This window comes from Podarcis liolepis (assembly GCF_965112155.1).
Source record: "Podarcis liolepis genome assembly, chromosome: 13".
NCBI lineage: Eukaryota > Metazoa > Chordata > Lepidosauria > Squamata > Lacertidae > Podarcis > Podarcis liolepis.
The window spans coordinates 18,129,048-18,147,415 of NC_139573.1; the positions used below are offsets into that span (position 1 = coordinate 18,129,048).

General features: G+C 51.1%; 2 protein-coding genes across 7 annotated transcripts; one reads left to right on the forward strand and one right to left on the reverse strand.

Moving 5' to 3' along the window:
• Positions 1 to 1,147: 1,147 nt before the first annotated feature.
• TBRG1 (transforming growth factor beta regulator 1) lies at positions 1,148 to 8,242 on the reverse strand. Of its 3 annotated transcripts, none has more exons than XM_083471394.1 (2): positions 7,409 to 8,242; positions 1,148 to 2,872 (listed from the first exon to the last, which is right to left on the reverse strand). In XM_083471394.1, exon 2 carries the CDS (start codon positions 2,820 to 2,822, stop codon positions 1,800 to 1,802), a length of 1,023 nt encoding a protein of 340 aa, XP_083327520.1. In that variant the 5' UTR covers positions 2,823 to 2,872; positions 7,409 to 8,242; the 3' UTR covers positions 1,148 to 1,799. The 3 variants fall into 3 exon arrangements, with proteins under 3 accessions (XP_083327520.1, XP_083327519.1, XP_083327518.1); XM_083471393.1 differs by lacking the exon at positions 7,409 to 8,242 and adding an exon at positions 4,545 to 5,145; XM_083471392.1 differs by lacking the exon at positions 7,409 to 8,242 and adding an exon at positions 4,363 to 4,490.
• Positions 6,136 to 14,437, forward strand: LOC310691531 (uncharacterized protein). 4 transcript variants are annotated; one of them, XM_083471391.1, is made up of 4 exons: positions 6,136 to 6,682; positions 8,264 to 8,352; positions 9,043 to 9,143; positions 10,253 to 14,437. In XM_083471391.1, the coding sequence occupies exons 2-4, from the start codon at positions 8,264 to 8,266 to the stop codon at positions 12,685 to 12,687; spliced, it is 2,625 nt and encodes an 874-aa protein (XP_083327517.1). In that variant the 5' UTR covers positions 6,136 to 6,682; the 3' UTR covers positions 12,688 to 14,437. The 4 variants fall into 4 exon arrangements, with proteins under 4 accessions (XP_083327517.1, XP_083327514.1, XP_083327515.1 ...); XM_083471388.1 differs by lacking the exon at positions 6,136 to 6,682 and adding an exon at positions 6,689 to 7,033; XM_083471389.1 differs by lacking the exon at positions 6,136 to 6,682 and adding an exon at positions 7,224 to 7,461.
• Positions 14,438 to 18,368: the final 3,931 nt, after the last annotated feature.

Here is an 18,368-nt window from a genome sequence, read left to right on the forward strand (position 1 = left end):
TGCCTTGTGCCTGAATGCACTCTCTCTACACTTCCTTCAGTGAATGCTAGAGAGCGAGTGTTTGGGAGTATGTTGGCAGCTAGTACACGTCTTCAAAACTATTTGTGTATGTTGCCGACTGTTCCCTTATTAATGTGTGTAAATGTACTCTCTGCACTTGAGGCTGCCGCCCTTTTGGTATTTGTTTGGTGGCTGCGCATACGAATGTGTGATATTAACAGGTGGATACCTGCATGCCTGCATTTTAAGCATCTCCCTGTGCCTGCATTAGGTGCATGTGAGAGTGTGGATTTCACTGGACGTCTACCAGTGCCTCACTATGTGAAAATTAACTCCTTCGTCTCTTTCCAAGTACCTGTCCTTTCAGTCTCTCCGTGTTTATGTACTGTGGCTTTTACATTAAGTGTGGATTAGTTGCTAAAGCTTTCGTGTCTTGACCTCTTGAGCTTGTGAAGAGTTTTTCTGAGAAGATGGTTGTACTGCACTTAGTTGTGCTCTGGTTGTGCAGTACAACCATCTTCTCAGAAAAACTCTTCACAAGCTCAAGAGGTCAAGACACGAAAGCTTTAGCAACTAATCCACACTTAATGACCCTCCTAAGTGGTACTCAGAATATCACTCAAGAAATCACTCAAGATATCCCTCAAGTAATTAAGGAACAAAAGAAGAAAAGTCACACTAACCTGGGAACTTCCTCTCTGCCCAGAACGTCAGAGGCCATACACCACACCCCCTCAACAGTATTTATAGGAACTCAAACACTGAGATCCTGCTCTGTTCCAGTAACAAGAAGCCGAAAGCACCAGCCTGAAGATGACGAGTGAGACCTCGTCGAAACGTCGCCTAGACACCCCAACTCTTACATGGGAAGACACCCGAAGACACCAAAACCTGCATTCCTGTACCCGTGAAAATCTACGAAAGCATATATATATATATATATATATATATATATATATATATATATAGAGTACCATTAAAACAAAGCCCACTGCTTCCTACCCTGAAAAGAGCCAGCCCTCCCAACTATTACCAAAATCTGACCAAAACTGGGAGATTGTGGAGGCCAAGAAGTCCACAAGAGAGAATCCTTTAACGGAACTGTGTTCTTACATACCTGATCTCAAAGAGTCCTGCAGGCAGGGGCAAAATTTCAAACAGCTTTATTACAAACAGATTTCACTGATGAGTCCTGTACACAAGCCTCTTATCATACAGGCCCAAGAAAGTAGAAGAACCTGTCACAATGCTTTGTTCTGTCGCCATCAGCTCCTCCTCCGATGTCTCTTTGTAGAGAGTTAAGCATGCCCACATGATCCTGCCAATACTGGCCTAATTCTGCTCTGACTCGACCCAAGGAAACCCTCAACCATTAGTGACAGTGATTTTCATTAAAGTAGAAACACCGAAAGAAGAAAATTGACAAGCAATCACTTGAAGTACTTATTTCAATAGTGTGTGTGAATGTAAATACATGGCTACTCCAGGGGAGAAATAGCCAACACAGTGCCCTCCAGGAGCTGTAAAGACTGCAGTTCCCATCATGCCTGATCATTGGCCATACTAGCTCAGACTGATGGGAGCTGTAGTCCAACTGCATCTGCAGGGCACCACATTGGCTACCCCTGTTAGGGAGTCTCCATGCAAACTGATGCCCATGAATAATAAAAGAGATAGCACCAGCTTCAAAGCAGACCCTTCAAAGCAGAACTAGCAGTTTATGACATCTGTGCAGTTGCAGCTACTAGAAAACTCAGGTGGAATAATGGACAGCTCCGGCCTGTGGCCTCCGGCCCAATTCAGTCAGTGTCACTCTCTGGGCTTTGGGGGATGGGGGACCCTCCTGAGGGAGCGCAGGGCAGAAAAAGTTCTGCATATCCGTTGCCGCTCGGTGGGGAAGGGGTGGCGGTGGGGAAGTCCAGGCCCACAGGCCCAGCCAGGCCTTGGCTTTGGAAAGCCTCATAGTCAGTCCCAGGGTTTCCTGAGGGCAACCCCTCAGGAGGGGGGCCATCCGCTTGGCGGCACACCTCAAAGCGCAGCCAGCGGTACCCGGTGCACTTGCGAGCTCCTGGGCAGCTCTGGATGAGGTGCTGAATGGCCGGGTGGGAGAGGCCAAAGAACTCGGCCCCTGCTGGCTCCAGCTGCGCTGCTCCCACAGCCTCAAGAAGCTGAGCATGGCAGGCGTCGGGAGTGGAGCCAGCGACCACGCAGCCCGGCTCGTCCTCAGGGGCAATCTCAAAGTGCGGCCCGCCACCGCCGTCCTTGATCTGGCAGGTGTAGAGGCAGCGGTGGACTGGTCTGCGGGTGCTGGCGAAGATCCTGGTGCTGCAGTAACCGACGGGATAGATGGCCGTCTCCGTGTGGAAGCCTGGGCGGTCGGGAACAATTTCCCCCAAGCTGTAGACGGTCAGTGGACCCAACGCAATGGGTAAAACCGGCCGCCCGGAAGGATCCAAGGGAAGCGGCGGAACCAGCCGGCGGACGCTGAGATCGGGGGCCGCCCTGCGCTTGGAGGCCCGGCCGTTCTCTTTGCCTTTGCGTTCTCGGCGGGGCTTGCGGGCAGCCGGCTCATCCGGCGAGGGCTGCGAAGCGGAAGCGACGGCCGGCAGAGGAGGCTCGTCTTCCGCCAGGGCTTGCGCTTGCAACAGGCGAGCGAGCAGGAACCGGCGCTCTTCCCGGACACGCAGGTATTTCGCCTCGAGCCTGGCAATCTCGTCGCACAGAGCTGCGTTCTCGTAAACCAGCACTTTGGCCGCACGGCGCAGGCGCCGGAATTTCAGGCGGTAACGCTCGCCTTGGTTTTTGCGTAGGGTTTTCTTCATGGCAAGGGGGGTGGGCAGGATGGAAGGGGGCTCGCTTGAGCAGAGAAAAGCTGGGGAGGAGAAAAGATTCAAGAGGCAATTCAAACATGAACATACACACGCCCACAAAAATCATACAAACATTTCCAGCTCAATATTATCCCCAGGATCAGAGTGAATAATCATCTTTCATAATGCTGAAAAGGTTCTGATACACATTCAGATGAACAATATACACCTTGGGTGTACTGCTATCCCTAAATCCAGGCACTGGAATGTTTTTGTACCTTCAGGGGTGCCTGAAATTATGCTCAAAAGTACATAGGATCTTTTTTTCTCTCTAACTGGATCTTCACTTGCACATGATGCTGAAGGCTCGCTGTGGGTTCTTAGCAGCATCTGCTCAAAGAATCTCCTACAAGGAAATTGCATGAGTTTTCCATTCCGACATTTCCATCCCATTTTGCTACCATTTCCCTCCGGTAGCAGTAAAATATTATGGGATTTTAAGAGGCATGACTTCCTGGCCAGTTTCTTATTTTAGATATTAAAAGCATCAAACAAAGGGCAGGCAGTTCTGTAGCAGTGGGGTAACTGGAGTAATAGAAAATATTAAACACAACCTCCATAAAACTAGGAGTACTTAGCAAAGCTCCTCTCCGGAATGGAAATGGAATGAGGAAGCCGTAGCCAAAGAATTTAGAGAGCTTTGATAGCAATTTATAAAATTATGTATAGCAAGGAGGGGGAACCTCCATAGGTTGCTGAACTGTAACCATAATCTCTGGCCATTGATCACATTGGCTGAGGGCTGAAGGGAACTGGAGTGCAATATCCGGAGAGCCACAGGTTTCCCAATCCTGGTATATAGTGTGGATATGTGTTTTCCCACATCCCTGTTCCATATTGGACCATACCGCCCTGTGATCCTCAGATGAAGAGTGGTAAAAACAAGAACTCAGGGGGACTCAGTGAAATGTACTGGCAGTAGGATCATGACAGATCAGGCGAATGACCCATCTAGTCTAGCATCATGGAAGGTATTTGTCCTATACACACACGTCATACATGTAAAGCACATGCAACACACGTTTACAGCTCATGGCTCCCACCCCTAAGAATCCCCGGAGTTAAGGGTGCTGGGAACTGCAGCTTTGCAAGGGTAAAACTACAACTCCCGGGTTTGTTTTTTTGAGATGCCGCGTGCTTTAAACGTATGGTGTGGCTCTGCCGTCTAAGTTTTACTTAAGGCAGACCCAGTGAAATTAATGGGCATGACGAAGCTAGGGCGCGTTCATTTCAACAGGCCTACTCCTGAGCAAAACTTAGTTGCCTACCATCCCTGCTCTCACTGCAGCCAGCCAGATGCAAGCCTAAAGCACGACCCGAGTTGCAATTTATGCTTGCAACTTATGCTGAATTTGGGGGTCGGTGCGATACACGCAGCGCTTTTGCCAAGGAAGCGGCTTCAAATGATGCAACTGCCTGCAAACAATCGATGCTCAGCCACGGGATCCCCCCCCCATCCCCCTCTTTCATTTGCAGCCCCCCAGCTTCTCACCCAAACGTTTCTGCTGCTGCTGCTGCTCCCTATGCTCTCCCGGAAGCTCTGGCGGGGACCGGAAACTTCCCTGCGCCGCGCGCCCGCGCCCCGCCTGCATAACCCTTTCCTCCCTGGACAAAAGGACAGCCTGTTTTCCAATCAGGAAGGGCGGGGGGGGGGATCGAGGAGGGGTCTCCAACCTTTTGCTTCGGGCGGGGCATCAGCGGGGTAACAATGTCAGAATGTGGTCTGAAAGGTCCTGAGCGATGCTGCTCACAGTGCGAAAAGCCCTCCTCGTTGCGCCTGGCGCACCTCGTGCTCCCTCTGCGGAGTGGGAGCCAGCCCTGCACTGCTGCTGCACCGCTGTCTCTCTAGGCCGGAGAAAAGTCATATCCCTACGCCTGCTGAATAGCACAGGAGCCCCGTCAGGAGACAAAATCTGCAACTGGATTCTCGGAAGGGGTTAGGGAGGGAAGCCAGAATTCCGGCTGAGAAGGAAGTGGGGAGTCTTATTTACCAAGGGGGGTGGTACCAGGTTCAAGTCCTGGCATCTCAGGTACTCCTGGGAGAGGCCCCTGCCTGAAACCCTGGAGAGCTCCCGCAATCCGTGTTGACAGTATTGAGCGAGACGGACCAATGGCCTGATTCACTTTTCCATTTTTCCCCTATGAGGTGTGCAACATGCTAACAAATACTGCCTTGTTTCATGTTAAGTGTCACCAGAGCTAGGGGGAAATGGCCGTACAAATCCACCTCAAAATCCTCTCCTGCAAAATTTCGTGCCAAATATGTTACTATTTTTTCCCCATTACAGATAGGTAGCCGTGTTGGTCTGCCATAGTCAAAATAAAAAAATTCCTTCCAGTAGCACCTTAAAGACCAACTAAGTTAGTTCTTGGTCAAAATAAAAAAGTTCCTTCCAGTAGCACCTTAAAGACCAACTAAGTTAGTTCTTGGTATGAGCTTTCGTGTGCATGCACACTTCTTCAGATACACTGAAACAGAAGTTGCCAGATCCTTCTATATAGTGAGAAGGTGGGGAGGGGTATTACTCAGAAGGGTGGTGGGAATGGGAGATTGGCAGATAGCTGAGATGAGCCTGTTGACGACTCTTAACGACTGTAATAGGTCTCACAGGAAAAGGCAAGGGGTGAGAAGGTGAGAAATGGCTTAGTCATGTATAATGAGATAAGAATCCAATGTCTCTGTTCAGACCAGGTCTCTCCATGGTTTTAAGTTTGGTAATGAGTTGCAATTCAGCAGCTTCTCTTTCCAGTCTATTTCTGAAATTCCTTTGTAGTAAAACAGCTACTTTGAGATCTTGTATAGAATGTCCTGGGAGATTGAAGTGTTCTCCTACTGGTTTCTCTGTTTTGTGATTCTTGATGTCAGATTTATGTCCGTTTATTCTTTGGCGTAAGGTTTGGCCTGTTTGTCCAATATAGAGAGCTGAAGGACACTGTTGGCATTTGATGGCATACACAATGTTAGACGATGAGCAATTAAATAGTCCCGAGATGGTATGTGTGATGTTGTTGGGGCCAGTGATGGTGTTGTCCGGGTGTATGTGGCAGCAAAGTTGGCATCTGGGTTTATTGCAGGCTCTGGTGCCAGTGTCCGCGTTAAGTCTGGTTGTAGTATTATTGTGGGTTAGGAGTTGTTTAAGATTGGGTGGCTGTCTGTAGGCAATGAAAGGTCTTCCTCCCAGAGCTTGAGAAAGAGAACTGTCATTGTTCAGTAGAGGTTGTTCATTGCCTACAGACAGCCACCCAATCTTAAACAACTCCGTGAGACTTCTGAGTGCGTGTAAACCACCTAAGCTAATGCCCTCCAGATAACAAACTAAATATCGATGTATGTAATTTTTATTTCTTAATTATATTTAGTGGTAGTATGGCTGTATTGTTTTTTGTAACATAAAACCATTCAATAAAAAATATTTTTTTTAAAAAAAAGCTAATGCCCTCCGGAACATGGTGTGGCAGTAAATTCCGGAATAAAATGTTTAAAAGATTGTTTAGGGTCTCTGCACGTGTTCAAAGACAATTTCGCCTTGACTTGACATGCTCTGGGGGCACTATGTCCTTCCTGTCACTGAAAGCATATTTGGGGTGGCGCCTATTAAGCAATTGACACTCCTTTCCTAATACACAATGTCTTTGGGGTAATTTATTTTCTAACCCTTTCCCCACTGGGGAATGCCAAGTAGGTCTTCCCCCGTTGTCCTCTATTCTCGTGGGACAAATGAAACAATATTTCTGCCCTACAGACATAATCTGATCCAGCCAGGCTGGCTGGCTGACAGACAACGCGTGGGTGAAGAAATGAATTACCCAAGGTCATTTTACTACAACGCACGCCACGACTCATCCACGGAGCCCTTCGGCTTCTGCCATGGGGTTTGGGGCGGGGAGTGTGATTCCACCCCTGACAACCGCCCCCCCCATCAGCTCTCGTCCCTGCCTGGGGGGAGATGTGGGGGGAGGTCAGAAGGCGGCACGCGCACGAGATCTGCGGTCTCTACTGGCTGCTAGTACTCCTGGTGCGCCGGAGAAGGGAAGGGGGGAGCGGAGCCAAGCGGGAGGGCCAGGCGGGCTGGAGGAGGCGGAGCTGGGCCTGGCGGTGGTGCATTGTCTGCCGGGCTTAACCCCTCGCGTGCTGCGAGCCGTGCAGGGGGGCTATGGAGACGGTAAGGGGTGGCAGCGCAGCGCGGGTGAGGGGCTGGGGAGGAAAGGGGGAGCCTTCGCCGGAAGGCACCCGGCTGCGCACAATACCAAGGGACCTTGGAGAAGGGCAGGCCGTACGCTGCCCCGGGGGCGGGAGAAGGGACAAAGATCCTGGCAAAGGAGGGGGGCTGGCAACGAGGCTCAGGTCTCCAGGCCCGGGGATCGGGAAAGGGGGCCCTCGCGGAAGGCGCGCCCCGAAGCTGCTGCGCTTGTGCGCTCTGGCCGGGGCTGCGTGATGTTGGGTTTATGGAGAGCGCGCTCCCCCTGCCCTGGCATGCGGAGATGAGGGAGCCCAGCTAAAAGCAAGAATTTGGGAGGTACAAGAAGGCTACGGAGACCTCGAGATTTCTGTAGGGAAGGACCTGCGGTTCCGAGATGCGAAGAGGAAGGTGTAAGGATATGGCCCCGATCCTTCCCAAGCGCGATCTTTTGCAGAGAGGGGGAGGCTCCCTTTAGGCCCCGAGCGGACCTGCGGGATGTGCGTGTCCCTGGGGCATGCGCGTGGCACCGTAAACCTAACCGAGCTCAGTTTTCCTTCCCAGCTTCGGTTCCGCCACAAGATTCCCCCCGGGGTCACGCCATACATTCAGAACACGCCAATGCCACCTTAACAGTCCTGGAGAATCCTGGGAACTGTAGTTTGTCTAGGGTGCTGGGACATGTAGTTCTGCGAGGCCAGCAGCCTTGACAAACTACAGTTCCCATGATTCTTTTTTTGGGGGGGTGGGAGCCCAAAAAAGAGTGATACAAGAGTCGTTTAAAGGTATGGTGCACGAGTGGTCTTGGTATGACCAAAGAGTCTGACTTGGAGACTTGTTTTTTGTAGGTGTGATTTACATTGTTTTATCTTACCCTCTGCATACATGCGTCATTCTCACAACAACCCTGAAGGGCGAGCTCTGATTCGCCTTTATGCCAAGCTACAATTCCCAGGATTTTTTGTGGGAGAAGCCGTGACTCTTAACAGTTATGGTGTGGGTGTGAAATGCCTGCCTGCTGGCTTGCCCTTCCCTCTCTCATCCCTGTGTCTGTAGGGGTCAGAGAGGGATGCTGCTTCTACAGCCTCAGACCTCTACAGGAGGACCCCTTTACTACCTTATCTGGCAAAATCTTTATCCAGGCCAGAGCTAGCAGTGTGGGAGCCTCACCCCGCTTTGTCCCCATCTACTGACACTCTCTTCTCTCCCATGCAGATGGAATCGGTACCCTACCCAGACTTCCCAGGGGATGCTGAAAACAATGGACCCTTTCCTCTGGAGGAGGACGATCCCAGCGTCCCAAAGTACCATCCGCTTTCTTTCTCCTTTTCCTTTCCTTACCTTTATAAACCCAAAGAGGGCTGCTCAATTCTTTGCCCACTTACCTGGGAGTGAGTGAACTCAGCTGGGTCTTTCTTCTGGGGAAACATGTGCAAGACCAGGCTGTGTGACACTTAACAGTCCTGGGGTTGCATATGCTCTGATGTCCATGTGGTGCTTGAGACTTCGATGTGGCCCTTTTGCAATAACTCTGGTCTTGGCAGGTGGTGGTGGTTGTAGAACTGCGTGCCCAAGGAAGATTGGCCTCTCCCAATTCCCTGGGCACCTCCCCTCATTCCACAAACATGGGGCCACCACCAAAAAGGCTCCGTCATGGGCCACCAGCAACCAGGCAGGGCCCTGTGAAGACACCACCACTAAGGCCTCGCCTGCCCATTGCAGTGTTTGGGGTGGTTGATCTAGGCATCATTTGTGCAATACAGAAAGGAGAGTCACTTAGGAGAAAATGACCGGTGTTCTTCTGGTCAATGTAGGTATTTGATTCACAGGCTCAGGGAACCCATATTTCAGTGCGAACATCCAGTTTGTGAAAAAACCTAAAGGACTTTTGGGCCACCCCAACCCTTGGGTTTTTATTTATTTTTAATGGGCATGTGAGATTTGTGTGAGGAAGGTTCTGTAAGGTTGCCCCGTCTAAATGGCTTGTCCTTTAGGTTCGCAGTCGTCAAACCACATTTCCCCTGGATGGAGCATGGGGAGGAGATGCAGCTGCCGGAGCCGGGAGAGAGGCAGGAGCTGACAGTGGTCAATGCAGGTAAGTGGCAATGGCTTGCTTGCACGGAGGGGACAATGCGGTCTAGCGGTTAGAACTTTGGACTTTGGGGAAACCAAGCTCTACATCCCTACATGGCCAGGACGCTCACAGGGGTGACTTTGGGCTGGTTGGTCTTAGGCCTGCGGTGATTTTGTTATATGCTTGATTTTCATAGCATCATAAAGCTGTAGAGTTGGAAGGAACCCTGAGGATTGCCTAGTTCAAAACCCCCTGCAGTGCAGGAATATGCAGCTGTCCGCTAGTCTCCCAGAACCAGACGAGGCATGAAAAGGGCGGAGGAGAGGTTGGCTGCATGCAGGCACAGTTTCTGATTGCTAGAAAAAAGGCCTGGTGAGGAGGGGACCTAGGAAGCTGCGGGGAGGCAGGGATCTTCAGTCTCAGCAACTGCTCCATGGAGACAAAACCCCTCCCATAGGGTGGGCGATGAGTTGCTGTCCCCGGTGGCAGAAATTCATGCTCCAGCACCGGGGGGGGGGGGGAGAGAGCAGGCGGGTGCAGGGCTGGCACACGTTCTGGGGGCGTGGCATGCTGCCTGCGGGGGCGTGGCACCCAGCGTAGGCAGGGGGGCAGCTGCGATGGCACCCCACCGGGATTGCACTGCTGGGGGCGGTGCGCTCCCCCCCGCACTCCTCTTCCTCCGCCACTGGCTGTCCCCATTAGACCTGACACTCAGCCAAGTCTGTGAGGGTCGTGTTTTTGCTAATAAAGAACTAACTCCAACTTTGAACTGTGTAACAACAACAACAATTTGTTTATACCCCGCCCAACAACAACAACAACAATTTATTTATACCCCGTCCATCTGACTGGGTTTCCCCAGCCACTCTGGGTGGCTCCCAACAGAGTATTAAAAACACAATAAAACAGCATACATTAAAAACTTCCCTAAGCAGGGCTGCCTTCAGGTGTCTTCTAAAAATCAGATTTATTTCCTTGACACCTGAAGGGAGGGCGTTCCACAGGGAGGGCGCCACTACTGAGAAGCCCCCTTTGCCTGGTTCCCTGTAGCCTCACTTGCCTACACACTCCTGTGACAATAGGCCTGATCCAGCACAGCACTTCTTCACGATCTTCCTTTCTCCCACCAGGCTCTGACACACCAAGTGAGGAAGAGGAGGAAATGGTGGAGGGTGCTGAGGAGCAAGGGGCCTCGACTTGCCTGGAGAGCTGGGACTGGGGCCAAGCAGCGTCCGGAGAGAAGGACGCGGAGGCCTCCATCTCCACAGACCCTCGGCCGTTCCGCTGCTCAGAGTGTGGCAAGGGCTTTGCCCAGAGCTCAAACCTGGTGAAGCACCAGAGGATCCACACCGGGGAGCGCCCGTTCCGGTGCCCCGAATGCGGCCGCGGCTTCAGCTGGAGCTCCTCGCTGGCGGAGCACCTCAAGGCGCACGGCGGGCGCCGCCCCCACGCCTGCGGCGAGTGCGGGAAGTGCTTTGCCCGGGGCTCTACGCTCGCGGAGCACCAGCGGGTGCACACGGGGGAGAAGCCTTTCCGGTGCCACCAGTGCGGGGCCCGTTTCTCGCAGAGCTCCACGCTGGCGCACCACTTGCGCACACACTCGGGCGAGCGCCCCCACGCCTGCCCCGACTGCGGGAAGCGGTTTGGGCGCAAGTCCACCCTCGTCACGCACCGGCGGACCCACACCGGCGAAAAGCCCTACCTGTGCAGGGAGTGCGGCCGCTGCTTCGGCGTCAGCTCAGACCTGGCCAAGCACGTGCGCAACCATCGCGCCAACGGCAGTGGCTGGGGGAATGCCGCTGCGGAAGTGCCCTGCCCTACTCCGCTGCCAGCCGCAGATCCGGGCAGGCAGCAAAATGAATATGCTTCGCTTGAGGGCTCAGATGCAGGTGGGCAGCAAAATGACTGTGCAGAGGAGGAGGAAGAGAAACCCTTTATGTGCTCTGAGTGTGGGGAAGGCTTCGGGCAGAGTTCTGAGCTGAGTCAGCATCAAAAGATCCATCTGAGTGAAGTTGTGCACTGCTGCCATCAGTGTGGGGAAACCTTCCCTGACCAGTCAGAATTAGACGCCCACGTGGCAAGTCACAGTGTGGAAGAGAAGCCACACAAATGCTCTGACTGTTATGCTTGCTTCTCTGAAAACTCTGCCCTCCAGATACATCAGAGACTACACCTTGGAGAGTTATCCCACTTCTGCCACCAAGGAGGAGAGAACTTCCCCGATAGCTCTGACTTGGAGGAGCCCCACAGCACCCGCAATGGGAAGCAGAATCCCTTTGAGTGTCCAGAGTGTGGGGCCCACTTTGCCGAGGCCACTGCTTTGGCCGCACACCAGACAACCCACCTGGATGTGGAATCGTTTCCCTGCCCCCAGTGTGGGAAAACCTTCCTTGATCGTGATGAGTTGGCCCTTCACCAAGTAAGTCATGCTGGCAAAGGAGATGAGGAGGCAGAAGAGAAGCCTTATAAATGTACCATCTGCAGCACTTGCTTCCCAGACAGCAGTGATCTCCTGGTGCATAAAGTGAGCCATGGGGCGGATGAAAGATCCCACTCCTGCCACCAGTGTGGCGAAACGTTTCCTAGTGACTCGGAGCTTGCGATTCACCAGCTGAGCCACACGACAGAGGCCGCCTTAGACAAGCTGTACTCCTGCGCCGTGTGCGGCAAGTCCTTTGCGCTATTTGCCACGCTGGCGGCGCACGAGCGCACCCACATGTCAGACGACGATGCCTACCGCTGCCCGACGTGCGGTGAACGTTTTCCAGACAGCGGCAAGCTGGGGAGGCACCAGCGGCGCCACTTGGGCGAGGAGAGGCCATTCCGGTGCCCGGCGTGCGGCAAGGGCTTTGTGTTGCTTTCGGGGCTGCGGCAGCACCAACGCGACCCTCCGGCCCGGTGTCCTCAGTGCGGCGAGACCTTCGTGTGGCGCTGCCGACTCACTGAGCACTGCCGCAGCTGCCACCCGGCGGAGCGTCCCTACAAATGCCCCGATTGTGGCAAGGGCTTTGCCCAGAGCTCAAAGCTCCTGCGCCATCAGGTGACACACACCGGTGAGAAGCCGTTCAAGTGCCCCGACTGCGGCAAAATCTTTAGCCAAAGCTCCAACTTGGCGGAGCACCGTCGCACGCACGCCCCAGGCAAGGCGCACTGCTGCGCGATCTGCGGCAAGGCTTTCGCCCTGGGCTCCTACCTAGCCAAGCACCAGGCCACACACACAGGCGCCCGCCCTTTCCGGTGCACCGAGTGCGGCAAAGGCTTCCGGCAGAGCTCCAACCTTATCCAGCACCAGCGGACGCACACCGGCGAGAGGCCCTACGCCTGCGCCTCCTGTGGCAAATCCTTCACCCAAAACTCGCACCTGGTCAAGCACCGGCGAGTTCATACAGCCGAGAGGCCGTACCGCTGCCCCGTCTGCGGCAAGAGCTTCCGGCAGCGCGGCAACCTGGCTGAGCACCAGCACCAGCATGCCGGCACCCGCCCGTACGTCTGCGGCGCCTGCGGGAAGTCGTTCCGGTGGAGTTCCGCTTTCTCCAAACACCAGCGTACTCACCTTGCTCCCTGACCCTGTGAGGAAGGGGAGAGGGGGGGGAGCAGGAAGTCCTTCCCCCATATCTGGCCTTCTCCGAGCACCAAAGGACCTTCCTTCCTTGGTCTCTGTTTCCTACATCTAAACAGGAGATCCCTTTCTAAGAATACAGACCAGTGGACTTGGGCTGACCTGATCCTGACCTTTCGTCTTAAACTTTGCCCCTTCAATCTGACCCTGAGTATAGCCTTCTGCATCCTGACTCTGAGGCCTGGCCTTCATGCAAACAGGAAACAGATTTTGAACCTCTAATGGTGTTTACAGAATCACCCTTTGCAAACTGATGGCCCCGCAGCTTCAATTTCTGTCCCCTTCTCTAAAATCTAAAATGGTCTTCATGCTGTTTCTGGGATTTTTCCCAAGGGAGCAAACCTCGTAGATTCTTGTCTCGTTCTCTGAGCATCACTAATCTTTGTCGTCATGCCCTGGTTAATTTTATAATTTCTAATTTCAGACTTCTGATTCTTATCTTTAAATTTCAGCTATCTGAATTCAGTCCCTGACTGAATTATGTAACACCTGAAACTTTATATTTAGCCTGTGTGAGACTCCCATTTCAAAGCCTGAAATTCTAACCAGCAAGTCCTCAACTTCATCCGTGAGCCAGTTTTGTTTCCCGGATGTTAAGGAGAACCCAACAGAGAAGTGACAGACATTGAAGCTGGCCGTTGTCCTCTGAACTTGAACTCAGGGCTTCAGGCCTTACTTTGTTCCCAGTAGGAGCCTGTCAAATGTACCATGGTCTTCTGTTCTTGGACAACATGAGCTTGTTGAGGGGGGCGGGGTCAGTGATAGTCAAAACTATCTTTTGTAAAATTGGGAAAACGTTTGAGAAAGTTTGCTTATTTTTCTGTTACATTTATTCTGCTGTCCCTCCAAGAAACTCAGGGCAGGTCTTTTGGGCGTTAGTTACCGCCCTTTTATCTTCCCTATTGTCCTATGAGATGGTTTGGGCTGTTTTCCCCCTCAGAGTTACTAAAAACAGCTTTGTGGCCCAGGACTCTGGGCGAGTGGGAGCATTTCTGCCCTCATCGAAGCTTTTTTGGAAGAGGACCGCCTGGCATTTCTGTCCTCGCATCATTGTCCTCTCTATTCTGAGGTCACATCCACACCATACATTTAAAGTACTCTGATACCACTTTAAACAGTCATGGCTCCCCCCAAAGGATTCTGGGAGCTGCAGTTTGTGAAGGGCGCTGAGGGCTGATTGGAAACCCCTGAACCCTTCAAAGAGCTCCAGAATTCCCTGTGAAGAGGGATCAGTCGTTAAATGACATCTGGCGGCCATTTTGTGTGAGCGGCCGGTCCAACTGAGGAAGCAAGATTCATGCCAGCAATGGGGAACCTGTGGCCTTCCAGATGTTGCTGGAGTCCAGCTCCCCACAGCCCCAGGGGAACATAGCTGTCAGGGGTGATGGGAGTTGTAGTCCAGCAACATACTGAGGGCCGCAAGTTCCCCATTCCCGGTCTAAACCATTAAGGGCAACGAGTGAAAGGAAGGAAGGAAAGTGTAAATATAGCTAGTTTGCATGATGTTTAAACAAACAGGAAAAGCAAATCTCTTCCCACAAAGGGGCAAAACGTCACCTCCTCTTAGTTTCTTTACTTTCTGTTCCTCTCAGGCTGAATGGAAGGAACTATTGCATTCAGCTCACATGACGAAAATTCTGCAACGGCAAAAAGGTGGATTCTGCAACCTGAATAAAATTATGCAAATGTGCATGGTTTATCTTGGTTTTGCTTCATTTGTTTTGCTGGTGGTGCTTGGAACGGGGCAGGGCAAGGAGGGGCACTGAACTCCCCACCGTCCCTGGCTGCTATAAATCTTATGCAGCAACTGTGTGCGCTGCTGATATTCACCACCCACAGGATTAAATGTATCTTTAAAAACACAAGAAACTTGGTTGTTGGGTGGGTGGGTAGAATGAAAAGGAAGGGAGCTGAATGCCGTGGCCAATCTCATTCTGCACCTTTTTTCTGCTGTTGTGTAATTGCAACATATACACCGCCTGATTATAAGGGTATGTTTTTTTTTAGTGAAAACAGATTGGGTTGTAAGCAGGTTTGAACCACAGACCTAACAACAGCTTGCCAGGGATGTAACAGTTAAGATTCTTCTCTACACTGTCAGACATCATTGGATTTCAGCTGGTGGGCCAGGAGGAAGAAGAGGCTATTTCCCCCTTTAGCTCCTCCCAAACTGGAGAAATGCAGTCCAGCCACAGGAGAGGTGGGCATCATTCAAATATGGAGTACTGCAGCAGAGCCAGCAGTAGTCATGTCTGGGATTGTTACGTCTTCAACAGGTACATGAATGCATATTCAGTAAAGTGAGCAAGCACTTAACTCGAAAGTTTTTTGGGTTGCTTTTTAAAAAACCACACGTTTAAAATGCAACAAATAGTGTGGATATGGCGCTGTCCAATAATTAATGCAGCAGCTGTTCTGGGGGGCGCAAGCAGCAAAGGAAGGCCAGCTCTGTTGCTGCTATAACTCACCTTGCCCACCAGAGGGCAGCTGTTCCTGTTCTCAATGTCCGAACTGATTCTCCATCTAATCACTGTTTCTTCAGCAGGGCATCTGCACCTGTTGGATTTATGGCTGCTATAAAGGTGTTTAAGGCAGAGTACCTCTGTCTATGGGGAAATGATGCACAAGGATAGTGTTTTTTGGGGGGAGCACTGCAGACTGCAGGGGACGCGGGTGGTGCTGTGGGTTAAACCAAAGAGACTAGGACTTGCCGATCAGAAGGTCGGTGGTTCGAATCCCCACGACGGGGTGAACTCCCGTTGCTCGATCCCTGCTCCTGCCAACCTAGCAGTTTGAAAGCATGTCAAAGTGCAAGTAGATAAATAGGTACCGCTCCGGCGGGAAGGGAAACTGTGTTTCCGTGCGCTGCTCTGGTTCACCAGAAGCGGCTTAGTCATGCTGGCCACATGACCCAGAAGCTGTACTCCAGCTCCCTTGGCCAATAAAGCGAGATGAGCGCTGCAACCCCAGAGTCGGCCACGACTGGACCTAACGGTCAGGGGTCCCTTTACCTTTACTTCAGACTGGGGTATGTGGGAAGTGTGCTCTGAAGGTGGGCCCATGGATCCAGTCTTGTGTGACAGGCAGGTGTTAGCATGTATGGGCCTGTTTAGTTGTCATGTGAAACTTTCATGTATGTACATATCATGATGATAAGCAGTTCAGGTGATTGGGTTACTACAATGCACTCTGTGTGGGGCTTCCCTTGTACTCGATCCTGTTTTTAAGCAGAGTTTGGATGGCCATCTGTCACGGACCCTTTAGTCGAGATTCCAGCATTTCAGGGGGTTGGACTAGATGACCCTCGGAGGTCCCTTCCAATTCTATGAATCTAAGCTGCACTTAGTGGAGAATGCTGTAGCACCATCGCCGGCAGGTAGTGAGATTGCACATGCCAGCATAGAACGCCTCTGCTCAGAGATCTGCACTGGTTGTATATAAAGCCCTTAACAGCTTGGGACCACTTTACTTGCAGGATCACCTAACCCCATATATGCCCACTCAATTGCTTCAACCTGCACAACTGGCATTGTTACACATGCTGCATAATGCTCGTTCCACTCTTTCCAGTGCCTGCTTAAATATTTCAAAAACTAGGACACCCCAAAAGCTGTTTACAAAAAATGTGACTTGCCTAAGATTCTGCCTTTCAGAATTTCCCCCCAGACATCCAATTCCTTCTTTGAAATCCTGTTAATGTCTGGGGAAATCCGGACGTATGACAGCCCTAGCCTTAAAACATTTTGGTTTAGGCAAGCCTATTCAGACATGTAGAAGTTCCATGTTGCTTTTGATCAATACGTGTTTTAAACTTCTTTTATCAATACTTTTTATGTTTTATTATATGTTTTTGGTAAACCACAATTTTGATGAATACAAAGAAAGGAAGGTCGTTTGACCTCCATCCCCCACAATCTATCTAAAATGAAATTGACTTTTAAATAGGGTTTGGGGAACAGGAAAATGGCCTGCAGTTTTAGGGCTCCACATTTCATTGACCCTTTAAAATTCAAACCCGAAAACCTGACTCTGAGTCATAATTCTCCTACTTGCTGTAACGTACATCTCTTTCCTGCAGCTGTTATAGATGGGTGGGTGGAAATTCCACAGCTTCAAAGGTTTGGGGGGGGGGAAACAACTTTGACTTGGAAATCATCCCATGGCAGGGAAATGTTGTGGTTTCTGCTAGGTAAAAGCAAACGAAGTCTCCAAGTATTTTATTTTATGCTGACGGGAAATGAAAGTCAAAACACCCATCTGTAGTATGGAAAATGCCAAGATGTTGATGAAGATTATTTTAATGGGAGCTTGTTCCAAAAGGATTCCCAACCAACCCCAGGAGCAAAGAAGATGAAAGAGTCTGGTGGAACCTTATAGACTGACAGCTTTGTTGCAACCCAGAAATTGTGTCCGCAGAAGATGAACGCCAGTCTGCAAAGTGGGGGGGAGTTCAAAACCAGGAAGCTGCAACATGAAATCATAGAAAGCGATCTGGCCGGCCATCTACAGACTGTCCAATTCTTCTCCAGCCCTGTTTTCTCTCCCTCCCCCCCCCCCGCCACTTTTAGTATAGCATCAGTCTCAGCACCATTTTCTGTTTCACCTCCTTTTCCTTGTGGGAAAATGGCACCAAAACATTAACATCTGGCGTGGCGGAATGTTGTGCAGGCAGGGAAAAGCAAAACAGTCACATAAGAGCAGCTTGTGAGCAAGACCTTAGGGATGCAGCAACATCCAGTGTGGGGTTTGTGTGTGTGTGTGTGTGTGTGTGTGTGAGAGAGAGAGAGAGAGAGAGAGAGAGAGAGAGAGAGAAGTGTGTATGTGGTGTTTTTTTATTTAAATGGACTGAAAATGTGACTGTTTCGGATGCTTTGTTAGTGATGAAGCAGAACGCAAGCCTTTCCCTGAATAACAGGTGAAATGAAGGGAGCTTAAATATGCCATGCCTTCTAGCTGTAAAATGAAGTGGCGCAGCAAATTTGTTGGAGGTCCACAAACGGAAACCAGAGATCCTGGGCCCTTGCCCATAACCCAGCAGTCCCTGCTCGTCCCCAAAATTATAGGGCAGCTTGCCCCCTCTTCTGCCCTCCTCCTTGCTGTATCCTGACTCCATAAAGCATGCCTAAAGATGTTAATGTACTGTGAATTTGCCATCTCCTCCATCTTACCACGGAACAACCCACAGGGACAGATTCCATCTCTTCTGCCCTCCTTCCTTCACTTCCTCTAGTTCACAGGTGCTGTTTTCAAACATTTGTTCTTAGGGTCTTTTTTGTGGACTGTACTGTCAGCACAATTTATTTATTTTTATGAAGTTGCATGATTGTATGTTTAAATGTAAAAGCATCACAGCCTGGGATAGTTCATTCAGTAAAGCATGAGACTGAATCTCAAGGTCATGGGTTCGAGCCCCATGTTGGGTAAAAGATTCCTGCATTTCAGGGGGTCTGAAGGGTCCCTTCAGACCCCCTGAAATGCAGGGGGTCCCTTCTAACTCCACAATGGGGTCCCTTCCAACTCCACAGTGATTCTGTGCTATTATTCCCCCTGTTCACAAGCAGACAAATGAGGCTGTGAGGTGCAAGTCAGAGGAGGAATGAAACAGGACCCATTTTCAGAATACAGCT